This window comes from Tripterygium wilfordii, chromosome 19 (assembly GCF_013401445.1).
Source record: "Tripterygium wilfordii isolate XIE 37 chromosome 19, ASM1340144v1, whole genome shotgun sequence".
In the NCBI taxonomy this organism is placed as follows: domain Eukaryota; kingdom Viridiplantae; phylum Streptophyta; class Magnoliopsida; order Celastrales; family Celastraceae; genus Tripterygium; species Tripterygium wilfordii.
The window spans coordinates 3,105,252-3,118,957 of record NC_052250.1 but is presented as its reverse complement, the minus strand read 5'-3'; the positions used below and the strand labels follow the sequence as shown (position 1 = coordinate 3,118,957).

The 13,706-nt window shown below is 35.8% G+C and overlaps 1 protein-coding gene across 1 annotated transcript; it reads right to left on the bottom strand.

Annotated features, from left to right (window-relative positions):
• Positions 1-7,744: 7,744 nt before the first annotated feature.
• On the bottom strand, positions 7,745-8,770 carry LOC119985470 (transcription elongation factor 1 homolog). The gene is made up of 4 exons (XM_038829768.1): positions 8,655-8,770; positions 8,052-8,122; positions 7,927-7,948; positions 7,745-7,838 (listed from the first exon to the last, which is right to left on the bottom strand). Exons 1-4 carry the CDS (start codon positions 8,768-8,770, stop codon positions 7,745-7,747), a joined length of 303 nt encoding a protein of 100 aa, XP_038685696.1.
• Positions 8,771-13,706: the final 4,936 nt, after the last annotated feature.

The following is a 13,706-nucleotide window of genomic DNA, read 5'->3' as shown; positions in this document are numbered from 1 at the left end:
TCAAGCTCTAGCAAGTTGGAATCTTGAAAGAATATGTGACAGAATGAAAAGCCAAAAGACCATCATGCACAGAAAAAAGGTTTCACCAAGCAGACCATCATGCAAAGAAAGCATAGTAACAAAACCCTAATGCCTACGTGCTTCTCGATTTGAACAATTCTTTACAAAAATACATTGCAAAGATGATATGAAAAAACAATAAGAACATCAATATTGTCCAGTTAAAATGTTAGTTCAAGAAAGCCACAAATAATCAAATTCGCCTCTTGTTTATGTAAAATCAAAACAAAAACCCCCCAAACCTCAGAGCTCTGTAGAAATCGAAGTACAAATATATGCAAATTCTAACCAATACTGTAATACGTACTTCTTAATTTTCACAGTTGCTTAAGGCAGCTAAACAGAGCAACACAAGAGAAGAAGAAGAAAAAGGAAAGCAAAAGAAATCCCTAGCCAGTCAAAATCAGAGAATACAATTGTAATATTATTGAAAACAAGACGTTACCTAATTGTACTTCAGAAGATGGAGCAAGCAAGAACGTGTTGATCACAATTGGGAGAAAAAAAACTATGAAACTTGAAGGAGAAGAAGAAGACGCCGCCTTCAATGAATCACTAATCGAAACAGTAATACGAAACTTGTATATGTTCTGTGTATCAGTGTGTGGTGCGTGTTGGAATACTCACGTGCTACGTGTGTGTGTTAATGTGTGGTATGTGTGGCATGAGTTACAACCACATGTATGGTGATGATGTATTGTGATATTCTAGAATTGTGTGGAAAAGTAAAGAATGATGTGTATGTCTATATATATGTATTGCTGCACTACCGTATAATATATGAAATGAGGTGAATGTTTTATGTGTTCTCTACTTCTCTCCACCTCTCAAACCTGAAAGACTCTAGGTAACACAAGAGGGGGGGTGAATTGTTTTACCCTTTAAAAATATGTCAAATTTGAGTTTAAACCTGCTGATTTCAGATTACTTTAAATCTTATAGAAACTTGATATTAGTGAATATAAGCATGAGGTCTAGGTTACTTCAAGTAGGAATCAAGTACTAGAATTAAATACAACAAGCACACACACAAATAAATTAGTAAAGAGTAGGGTAAGAGAGTGCAAACAGATTTATAGTGGTTCGGCTTTGTAAAGTCCTACATCCACTCCTCAAGGCTCCTCCTTGAGATTTTGAATCCACTATGATTTGCTTGTTGAAGAGCCAAGCCTCTCTCTTTACACCAGCTGTTGTTTAAAGTGCCAACTTCACTTTTACAATGACTGTTTTGGCTTACCAAGTGCCAGCCTCACTTTCTTGTGATTTTGTAAGCTGACCACAAACACTTAGACTTTTAATTGTGTGTACAAAGTGACCTTATAATGATCAATGAGTGTACAATGAAGCTTAAGTATTTTCTGAGTAAGAATGAAGGCTTGAATGCTTGTAAAACTCTCAGAGAATTGGAATCAAGTTCTATGTCTTTCTATGAAGTATGTATGAGCATTTATATGCACTAGAATTCCTAAATGTGTCTGTTGCATTGAGCTATACCTTTTTGACCTCTAAAGCTTTGTAATATGAAATATTTCAGCTCCCTTTTATTTCTTTTGCAGCTGTCTTTTACTTCTTGTCTTCTCCATTTATTTCTTCTTCTTATCTCTTCAATAATTCCAACAACTTATGTCATCTCTTTTATTTCTTTTACATCCACCTTTGACTTCTTATCTCTTTCACCTACTTCATTGCTTCTCTTTTCAACAATTGCAGCCATCTTTAACTTTTTGCAGTAACTTGAACATGTGATGTTTGTAGGTGCTAGGAAAGTCTTCATAATTTAATTTTCAGCATGCTTTGCTAGCTGTCATTTCAAATCAGCTGCTAATCTTTATTTTCTGCACTCATTCATTGAATTTCAACAAGCTTTGACTTTATAGGATGACAACTTGTGATATGCTAACTTGTGTAAGAGTAGCAAAAGCCAAAACAACAAGACAATTCATAGTGAAATCTGGAACCTGAAACTTAGTGACTTGTAAGCTTGATTAAAAGCTTCATGTCTTGATCTTTGTTAGCCTTGCAAATTAAAGCATTAAAGGATAGAAACAAGTTCAGAATATAATTAAGAATGCATAGCAAACATAGAACACATATTTTGATCAACATATAGAATGCACACTTCATCATTAAAACTCATATCATAACAAAACCCAACAATGGTATCAGAGCTTCTTGATCTTAGAGGCTTGTGAGTGTTTTCCGCTGCAACCGCTACCCTTAGGGGTAATGGTGCTGGCAACAACCCACGACTGCAGCATCCATAGCTGCAGCAATATGTGTGTATATATTTGAGTGATATTCTAACTACGGTGGCGGCAGCAAGTTTTTATGGTTTTATGGTAGTAAGGGCAGTTCCAACACCCCAGCACATGTATGTATGTATTTATGGGTTTGTTCAGCTGGTTCCAATGATCCCTTCTCTTCTCTTTGTCGATGTCGAGTCTCATAGATGCTGATGGAATTGATGAACCACAATCTTTGTGGTGAATTTATGGTGGTACCTCAGGTGAAGGATATGCTTCACGAGTCTCATTTCCAAGAAGCTCGTATGGTGGCAGCCCAAGAGTGGCTGGTATGGTGAAGGCCCAACATGGTCCGTATGGTGATGGGTCAATGGAAAGACCCGATCTTGAGGGGCTTCTGTGAAAGAGATTATTATTGACCCAACATTAAAGGTTGGGGTTGTTTGGAGGTACATTTTTCGGATGTGAATGTGTAGGCATGGCTATGACAATGGATGGGTCGGCTTGGTAGAAGGCATGGAAGGATATATGGAAAGTCTTTTAAAAAAAATTGAGAAGTAATTTTTTTGGTGTTTGTAGTCCATGTGATTTGTGGAACTAGCTATTTTATTGAAATTGTATGTAAATGGAGATGTGTGAGTGGAGATTTGGTTTGCCAGAGAAAGCCAAAACGAACGGCGTCAGGGCTTCGATGGAGGATTGTATCCTCACAATGTTTACACACACATGAAGCAAGGGGATGTGTTGGAATATCACGTGCTACGTTTGTGTGTTAGTGTGTGGTATATGTTGTGTATATGTGGCATGAGTTACAACCACATGTATTGTGATGATGTATTATGATGATGTATTATGATATTCTAGAATTATGTGGAAAAGTAAAGAATGATGTGTATGTCTATATATATGTATTGCTGCACTACTGTGTAATATATGAAATGAAGTGAATGTTTTATGTGTTCTCTACTTCTCTCCACCTCTCAAACCCAACAGTGCGGATAGGAGGGAGAGGGCATGGTGTTTATATAGGTGTTGGAACTTGAACGTTTTATTTCAATTTCATTATGGGATTAGGAGATCGCAACGATGTCGTTTATATCATGTCAATGTCAGTTTAACACGTGCAGTATATGATCTGCCTGTGTTTGAGTTCATCAGATTAATTCATATACAAAACATCTTTTTTTTTACATGAAAAATATAGTGCCAGCTATATTAAAAATAATATATTTTTAAACAAATATTATATTAAAAATAATAGAAATTCCTTCACTTGGCGTAGTATGTGGCAGTCTATTGGTTTGATTCGTAGGGGTGTGAGATGGAGGGTTGGTAGTGGCATTGATTTATAGATTGAAGTCGATCATTGGTTGCCATCTCCTCGTTCCTTTAAGCCTATCTCTCACCTGCCCAATGGGGATTAAGTTTGAGAGTGTGAGCTCTCTTATAGATGACAGTACTCGGTAGTGGTATAGTTTACGAATGAGAAATATTTTCTTGCCATTTGAAGTTGATATCATTCTTTTTTCGCCTCTTCCCCGTGAGAGAACGTTGGATGTTCAAATTTGGGATTGGGAATCTAATGGTAGATATTCGATCAAAAGTGCATATCATTTAGCGATGAACTGATAAAACTAGAATAATTCTACTATGTCTTCTACACTACAAGAATTTCACGGATTATCAACCGATACTTTCCAACCAACATAATCGGTTGAAAATTCCAACCGATTTTGATTGTATGAGGATTTTCTAATGGATTGAATTGGAAAATCGGTAAGAAAAATAAAATTTCCAATCGCTGTTGCAACCGATCATGTGGTTGGAAAAAAAATAATGTTTTGTTTATTTTCTTAAAAACATTTCCTACTGATTATTCGGTTGGAAAATAATTTTTTTATTTTTTTAACTAGCGGATTATCTTCCAACCGATTATTTCGGTTGGAAAATAATTTTTGCTTTTTATAGTTTTTGAATTATTTTCCAACCGATGTTATCAGTTGAAAATTGTTTATATTTTATTTTATTTTATCTTTCCTACCGAATATTCAGTTGGAAATTACTTTTTTATTTTTTTAACATTCAGATTATATTCCAACTGATTTGTTCGGTTGGAAACTAAATTTTATATGTTTCTATATTTTATTTTCCAACTGATGTTCTCAATTGGAAATTGATTTGTTATTTGGTTGAAAATAAATTAATATCAACCCCTGATTTGGCTTATGAAATCCATTTCAACCGTTAGATTAAACACTTAAAAATAAAACAAAAAGCCCTAAAAGTCTAAAACACATATGCGCCTCTGTGCATCTCACTGGCCTTTCGAGTTTAGTACAAACCGATAGTGCTATTTCATGTGCAGTAGTGCATCTCTTTCATCGTCATCAGCTTCTTCTCAGACACCAAAAGCCTTCCTCTTCCTTCGCTTTTGCCCCACACCCACTTCACAATCACTATGAAAATTCCTCTCTCCTTATTCTCATACATTGAAAAAGAATAATTAATTTGTCATCTCTCTGTGTTTGCACCACACCCACTTTTGGCGTCGGTTTGCATAGACTGTCTGGTAAGCTTTCTTGCATACTTCATATGTAGTTGAATTCATATCTGCGATCTGAAAGCTAGAGGCAAGTCAGAGCACAGAGGAAGGGACTTCAATTGGTGATCAACATGCTGATCAGCCTCTACCATCTAAATTAGATGTATGGAGTGAAACAGTTGGTGGGAAGAAGAAAGGGAGGTTCTATGGACTTGGTTTACAGTCCATAGTGATGTCAGATGCTTCTTCTCGAGCATTCAACTTTCTCAGGTCATTGGGATGAAGATGAATACATTCAAGAAAAACTTAGGACTCATGTTTCTTCACTTAGTTATGAGTTTAATACTCAGTTAGAGAAGGACCGAAATGGAATAGCTGAGTTGGCTGCTAGTCTAGAGTCATTGCAGGAGGAAAATAGCCGATACCAATGTTTGCACTCCACGACGATGAAGAAGCTTAATAGAATAGACAAGATGGTTAGTATTCTTTTCAAGCAAATGAATGCCAACAAAGCTGTTCAGGGGGCTTCTACTTCATTTCAACCACCACTTGATGAATTTGAAGATGAAGTTGAGGAAGATGAGGGAGGTGAGAGTGGGGATGAATAGCTAGGATTGAATTGCTTTAAGTTAAGTTATTTAATTGAAAATTCTACATACACACATACATACATATATATATATATATATATATGATTGATGAAATACTATTTGATGTACTGGATAATTTGATGAAATTCTATCTGATTTGGTTTTAGATTTGTGCAATCTCTATTTTGGAAGAATTTTTAAAAGGTGGCATAAAGTAAAATTAAATAAAAATTTTAATTTTATTATAACATTACCAACCTCTATTTCGGTTGGTAAATATCTCTACCTACCGAATAAGTTGTAGCTCATTTTTCCAATAATCCAATTTTCCAACCGTTTTTTCGGTTGGTAATGAATATTTTTAGAATATAAATACTTACCAACCGATATATCGGTTGGTATTAATTACTGTAAGAAAATAATTTCAACCGAAAATAAAATTGTTGAAATCGATTTTTCGGTTTCAAATTACCAATTGATTGTGAAACGGTTGGAATAAATATTTCCAACGAAATATTTTCCTTACCCACCAAAAAAATTCCAACGAAATGTAAAACGTTTGCAATGAAAATATCTCAGTTGCAAATTACCGACCAATTTAAGCAACGGTTGGAAAAAAGTTTCCAACGAGGGATTTACCAACCAATAAATATCGGTTGGAATTGGAAAATCGCTAATTTCTTGTAGTGTTACTTGCAACGGAGGGATATTCCCTTGGGCTAAGTTATGAAAAATACATGTGTGGATGTACCAATAAAAAGTAAACATTTATTGTGGTTGGTGGCTATTAATACTATACCCACACATTCAAATCTTCTTCGAAGACATATTAGTAGTCATGCTATGTGTCTTGGTTGTGGGGGTGACATGGAAGATGTGGATCATGTTTAATTTCAAAAATTGCCAGATTGCTACACAACTATGGTGTGCTTTGGCACCTCGTGAGGCTTTTGATCGAGGTCGAGGTCTGTGCTTTTTGGATTGGTTGGCTTCAATTTTGAGTTCTGGATCATTGAGTGTGCAGGTTCAATTTGTTGTTGCTATCTGGGTGCTCTAGAGGTCTTGAAATTCTATTGTGCATGAGGGGCATTGGCATGATAAGGCAGCAATGCAACATTAGCATCAACTAAGCTTTCAACCCTTGCTGTCAAGCGTGCAATTCCACAGTTTGGAATACAAAATGATTCTTCTACAGTTTCGAGAGGTCTATGGTTGGCACCGAGTGTTGGTTGTTTTAAGCTCAATGTAGATGGAGCTTTGTTTGAGGATTTGAATGCGGTTGGGGTGGGTGCCATCTTGAGGAATGATCGGGGAAAGTCTATGTTTTGCTTGTCTGAGAGGATTAGTGGTCATGTGGATCCCACTTTTACTGAAGTTTTAGCGGTGCCTTGCTCATTACGTAGAATTTTGGAGGGTGACTTTCGGGAGTTTGTGCTTGAAGTTGATGCTACTAATGTGGTGCAAGCTTTGGAATCTAAACTGTAAATTTACATGATGTCTAATGTCAAAATAAGGAAGGAAAAAAAAATGAGACGGATAGAAAATATGACCTAATAATTTACATAATCTCTAATGTCAAAAACAACCATATTTGAACTTGTATGTAACTTTAATAAAATTAAAAATAATAGTAGATTACTTTTTTGGTTAGATCTAAATATGCAACTATTATCTTAGCTCAAGAGTATTTGATATCCAAAGTATTCAATACCATCACATACAATCGTACGAGTTGACGACTAGTTAATTCCAATCTAGATTTGCATATATAGGAGTGCCTATGTAGCTCAAAATGGTTACATCCAACATGGTATATTTAACGACCTGTCCCTACCGGGATTTGTGAAAAAACTAAACTAACCTTGACTACCATAATTATACCAAAATCCTGAATCGTGCATTTATCATCATAAAACACTAGAAAGGTTTAAGACAAACATAATAAAATCTAACAAAAGTAAATACGCGGAAGCTTTAAAAAAACTTTAAGAAGAAAAACTTGTCATCACTCAAAGAAGTCCCTGAGAAGTTTCCTCCAAGGGAACGAGTAAGGTAAATAATAAGTCCACTCACAAATAAATTGCAAGTCTAATCAACACTAGATGCAGTATATGAAAAAAAAAAAAAGACCTATGCACAATCCTTATCAATTTAGTCCTTCCTAAGTCCTAACACTATCAAATTGCTCAACAAAAGAAACCTCTATACATACATATATACATATATATATATATATATATATATATATATATGTATGTATGTATGTATTTTGGACTTCACTTCGTCTTCAACGTTCCTCATGTTTGTTATTAGAATTCCCGAGATGCCGACCGACCAGCTTGTGGAGTGCCTTCATCTTCAAGGTTGTTGACGCGTTCGCATTCATCGATCCATTCGCTGTATCTACAAGCAAATTTTAGCATATACTAATTAAGATCTGTAAATTTCTAAAAAAAGATGTGCAAATAACAATGAGAATCTCTCAACTTACATGTCAATAGGTTCAGTTAGAGCTGCAAGGAACCAGAGAGAGAGAGAGAGAGAGTCAGTCCACCTCTATTGCCATGAAAAAAAAGGGAAAAAGAAACAAGAAAAACATTGATGGAATACGCATACCATTGATTTTTGTGCGATATATCTCTTGGCAGATGATACATTCAGCCACTCCAGTCATGTACTTCTTATTACTGTAAGCATATATACAAACAGATTACTCCATTTGTCATTTTTAATATTCAACAGTAGAAACACACAAGCAAATGAACGCAACTAGAACAATAACAACTCATTATCCTTAATTCAGAGTCTAAAATTTCTATAAATAAGCACACTATTTAATCACAGAATGGTAAATAAATGGATTCCTTGTTTATAAGCAATGGGACAAGGATGATGAGTTGTTGGAGGCGCTATACCTACTATAACTATAAAGGAAACCTTATAGAAACCCGCATCCTAAGAACAAACATTTTAGCTCGACACAGATTCACCCTTTCCTTTACTTGACAATTGCTTCCTAAGCACAATACAAGTTATTCTCACTCTGATCTATATAGCAATAGACAAATACATTCTGTGTTGATAGATACTTGTGTGCAAGAGTGTAAAGCAGATTAACAACACAAATATGGCTCACAAAATCTCAATGAAAAGAAATCCATGAAATTAACTTCAGAATATCTAAATTGAAAACAATCAAATAGAGAAATTCACACTTACATTTGACATTTCACGCTTTCCGCATGATTGCAGAAGGGACAATTGAAAACAGTATCAAGCTTGGGCATACGCTTCATAGGGGGTGGCTTTGCTGTTGACTTTCTCTTCCTTGCCATATCTTGCTACCCAAATCTGTCATCTGTGCACCATATCATTATGTTAAGTCGCTATGTTTACCAACCAAACACCCAATTAAAAACGATCACCAACCAAGCCATCATGCATATAAATCATAGCCACAAAACACCAGAAATTTCTCATTCCCTGGTTCGAACAACACTGGAAATTTCGTCATCATACATACATTAATGTAGAGATCACCAAAATCACAATAAGAACATCAACATTGTACAGAAAAAAGGTTTCACCAAGCAGACCATCATGCAAAGAAAGCATAGTCACAAAACCCTAATGCCTACGTGCTTCTCGGTTTGAACAATTCTTTACAAAAATACATTGCAAAGATGACAAGAAAAAACAATAAGAATCAATATTGTCTAGTTAAAATGTTAGTTCAAGAAAGCCACAAATAATCAAATCCGCCTTTTGTATATGTAAAATAAAAACAAAAACCCCCCAAACCTCAGAGCTATGTAGAAATCGAAGTACAAATATATGCAAATTTTAACCAATACTGTAATACTTACTTCTTAATTTCCACAATTACTCAAGGTAGCCAAACAGAGCAACACAAGAGAAGAAGAAGAAGAGAAAGGAAAGCAAAAGAAATCCCTAGCTCATCAAAATCAGAGAATACAATTGTAATATTATTGAAAACAAGACGATTACTTGATTGTACTTCAGAAGATGGAGCAAGCAAGAATGCGTTGATCACGATTGGGGAAAAAAACCTACGAAACTTGAAGGAGAAGAAGAAGACGCTGCCTTCAATGAATTGCTAATCTGAACAATAATACGAAACTTGTATGTGTTCTGTGAATCAGTGTAGGGTGCAGATAGGAGGGAGAGGGCATGGTGTTTATATAGGTGTTGGAACTTGAACGTTTTATTTCAATTTCATTATGGGATTAGGAGATCACAACGACGTTGTTTATATCATGTCAATGTCGATTTAACACGTGCAATGTATGATCCTACCTGTGTTTGAGTCTACCATATTAATTCATATCCAAAACATCTTTTTTATTTTTTGTTTTTTGTTTGCATGAAAAATATAGTGCCAGTTAATTCGGTGATCTTTTAAGGAATAAAAAAGGACCAATAATTATTTGATATATTAATACTTCTACACCTATGGATTCTAATTATATTGATATTCTTCAGACACTCATTTATATTTTTAAGCAAATATTATATTAAAAATAATAGAAATTCCTACAATTGGTAGTCTATTGGTTTGATTTGCAGGGGTGTGAGATGGAGGGTTGGTAGTGGCATCGGTTTATAGATTGGTGTGGATCCTTGGTTGCCAACTCGTCATTCCTTTAAATCTATATCTCACCTACCTAATGAGGATTACGGGTGTGTTCTGTACCATATATTGTCTTTTCATTATATATTATTGTGACCAACCAAATAACAATTCTTTGACACAAAAACCGAGACATTTCCAAAATAATATATAACCATTTTTAAAATTGTCCCATTTGAGACACTTTTGTAACATTTTTCCATTCTACCCTCGTTTTTTATTGAACTGACCATATTGCCCATCTACTTTTCCTTCCTCTCCTATTCTTTCATATCTTCTCTCTCCTCATCATTATTGATAGTTATGATAATACCTATTGTTTTTGGTAGAAATATCCCCCTCTTAAGCTTTCTTTTGATAAATAATGAGTGTATTTATGTGTTGATTTGTATTTTGATAGGTTGATTGCGGTTTGGATGAAAAGCGACGGAAAAAGGGCTGAATTGAAGAAAATGTCCACCGACCTTCGTGTGTTCAAATAGTCATAACTTTCTGTCACGTTATTGGAATTGAGCGCAACAAAAGGCATTGGAAACTAGACATCTCAAGCTTTCCGTAGAATCTAAAATCATGCAAATCGGAGGTCATATGGAGAAGTTATGGTCATTTGAATCATGTGCCTAGGGGTAACGCGCCTAGGCGCGCGCCTAGGCGTGGCGCGCCTAGGCGCACAAATTGTGCACGCCCAGGATCACTCCTGCACGCCCAGTCCAGAGAGTTGGACTTGAATTTTAAGTTGTGCACGCCTAGGCGTGAAAACAACGCGCCTAGGCGTGAAAAGCAATTTTCTGAGGTGTTTTAAGTCGCGATTTGTCCGAGCTACGGGAGTTTTTAGACCTAGAACTGATTTTCTGGGGAGCGAAACCAGAGGGGGAAGGCGATTCTTGGAGCTAGGAGGAGAGATTCTTCAGCTCAACTTGGATTTACTCAACTAATTGAGTTTATTCATGACTTTCTCATCTATTCTCTTGTGTTTTTCTCTCATTATGTGTAACTAAACCTCTTGTGCCAAGGCTAGGATGAAGCCTTGGGTTTGATGACTTTGTTTATGACTTGATTTACATACATATGAGTTGATTTGGGTATAAATCTTGTGTTTCCATATTTGATTGCAATTTCTTCATGCTTGTGGTGTTTGGCCAACACTTTAGGTTTTTGGATGAAATTGTTTGGAGAATTTGCTTAGACAATAATATGTCAAGTAGATTATGCTTCTTGAAACACTTGATTATGAATGTGTCTCCCTTTAATTAGGTGACAATTTGTATGAATCCTAATCTCCATAGAACTCCATGAATTCCTATGCATGTTTAGACCAATAAGATGGCTAGAATGTACTTAGGAATATCCGACCTAGACCAATAAGATGGCTAGTAATCGATTTTAGGGAGATTTGGCTTAGGTGCGCTAAAACCGACTTAGGTACGGATTCGTTATGCCCGAATTAGCAAATATGTGTGTGAATTTGTGTCATTGCAAGTCATTTCCCAAGGGGGATTCCAAAGCCTTGGTGTTCAACTCATTTGCATTAGTTGCATCCCTATTCTAAGAAAATACCAAAAATACTTTACTATTAGCTTGTCTTAGTTTAATTACCAACCCAAACAATCTTGAGTTGATCTTTACTTTGTTTGCATTGTACATACATACATACAAGTATACATTTGGATTAGACATAACTCCATCCCTGTGGATTCGACCCTTGCTTATCATTGTGCTGTAGTCGCCGACTAGTACACTTGCTAGTAAGGTTAATTTAGACCCAACAATTATCCCCCTGTACTTTCTCTCTTTCTCTCATATCTCTCTCATCCTCTCCAACAATGCACCCACCATCTGGTGCGTCGTTCAATCAGTGAACCCACCGCCCTGCCTCCACAAATTTGTGATTTGTTTTCATTATGTGATTCTTAAGCTGAGATTGGGATTGATTTGGGGACAACGTACTCGTGTTGTGTGATATCCTCTGATTTCATCATTTCTTCGGATTGGTTCTCCGATTCAAGCTCCAAAAGATGTCGTGGTAAACCACCACAAATGCACGAAGATAAATGGTCCAGATTAATTGATTATTATATACTATATAAATAATTTCATGTTATAAATTCATGTAACTTTTTTTTTATCTTATTAAATTAACTTAAATGTTTTTATCATATTATCATAAAAAATTTCCTATTTATTTTAATATGTTACAACTTAAATGCATAATACTATGTACGTAATTTACATAACAATTTTAACGCCATATATGCTACTGCAACCAAACACCTACCAACATTTCAGGAACCATATATGCTACTATTTATTACAATCATTTATTATCTATCATATATGCTACAATATATGTTATTGTTAAAATTGTGCATCAAACGGACCCTAAGTTTGAGTGTGTGAGCTCCCTTATAGATGGCAGTACTCGACAGTGGGATAGTTCACACGTGAGAAATATTTTCTTGCCATTTGAAGTTGATATCATTCTTTCTTTGTCTCTTCCCGGTGAGAGAACGTTGGATGTTCAAATTTGGCATTGGGAATCTAATGGTCGATATTCGATCAAGAGTGCTTATCATTTAGCGATGAACTGATTGAATCAGAATAAGAATAATTCTACTAAGTCTCCTACTCGCAACGGAGGGATATTCCCTTGGGCTAAGTTATGGAAAATACATGTGTAGATGTGCCAATGAAAAGTAAACATTTATTGTGGTTGGCGGCTACTAATACTATACTCACGCATTCAAATCTTCTTCGAAGACATATTAGTTGTCATGCTATATGTCTTGGTTATGGGGGTGAGATGGAAGATGTGGATCATGTTTTCAAAAATTGTCAAATTGCTAGAAGACTATGGTGTGCTTTGGCACCTTGTGAGGCTTTTGATCGGGGCGAGGTATGTGCTTTTTGGATTGGTTGGCTTCAATTTTGAGATATGGATCATTATGATACAAGTTCAATTTGTTGTAGCTATCTGAGTGCTCTGGAGGTCCTGAAATTCTATTGTACATAAGGGACATTGGCCTGATAAGCTTCTCAAGTATGTAACTTCACAACTCAATTTTTATCCTTTGCTGTCATGCGTGCAATTCCACAGTTTTGAAACACAAAATGATTCTTCTACAGTTCCGAGAGGTCTATGGTTGGCACCAAGTGTTGGTTGTTTTAAGCTCAATGTAGATGGAGCTTTCTTTGAGGATTTGAATGCTATTGTGGTGGGTGCTATCTTGAGGAACAATCGAGAGAGTCTATGCTTTGTTTGTCTGAGAAGATTAGTGGTTGTGTGGATCCCACTTTTGCTGAAGTTTTAGCAGTGTCTTGTTTGTTACGTAGAATTTTGGAGGGTGATTTTTGGGAGTTTGTGCTCGAAGTTGATGCTACTAATGTGGTGCAAGGTTTGGAATCTGAACTGCAAATTTACATGATGTCTAATGTCAAAATAAGGAAAAAAAAATTGAGACGGATAGAAAATATGACCTAAAAATTTACATAATCTCTAATGTCAAAAACAATGATATCATATTTGAACTAGTACACATCGGTGGAAACCGGAGGAAGGCAATCAAAAGAGTCAAAGTGCTGATGGGAGTCAATCACGGGAGCCAGCTAAGGTGGGAACTGCT

Bases quoted from the DNA above. Each gene is read 5' to 3' on its own strand.
- LOC119985470 (XM_038829768.1), bottom strand. From the start codon at position 8,770: ATGGCAAGGAAGAGAAAGTCAACAGCAAAGCCACCCCCTATGAAGCGT. The intron at 8,123-8,654 runs GTAAGTGTGAAT...ATATGCTTACAG, and splicing joins GAAAGCGTGAAATGTCAAAT to TAATAAGAAGTACATGACTG. The intron at 7,949-8,051 runs GTATGCGTATTC...GGTTCCTTGCAG, and splicing joins ATATCGCACAAAAATCAATG to CTCTAACTGAACCTATTGAC.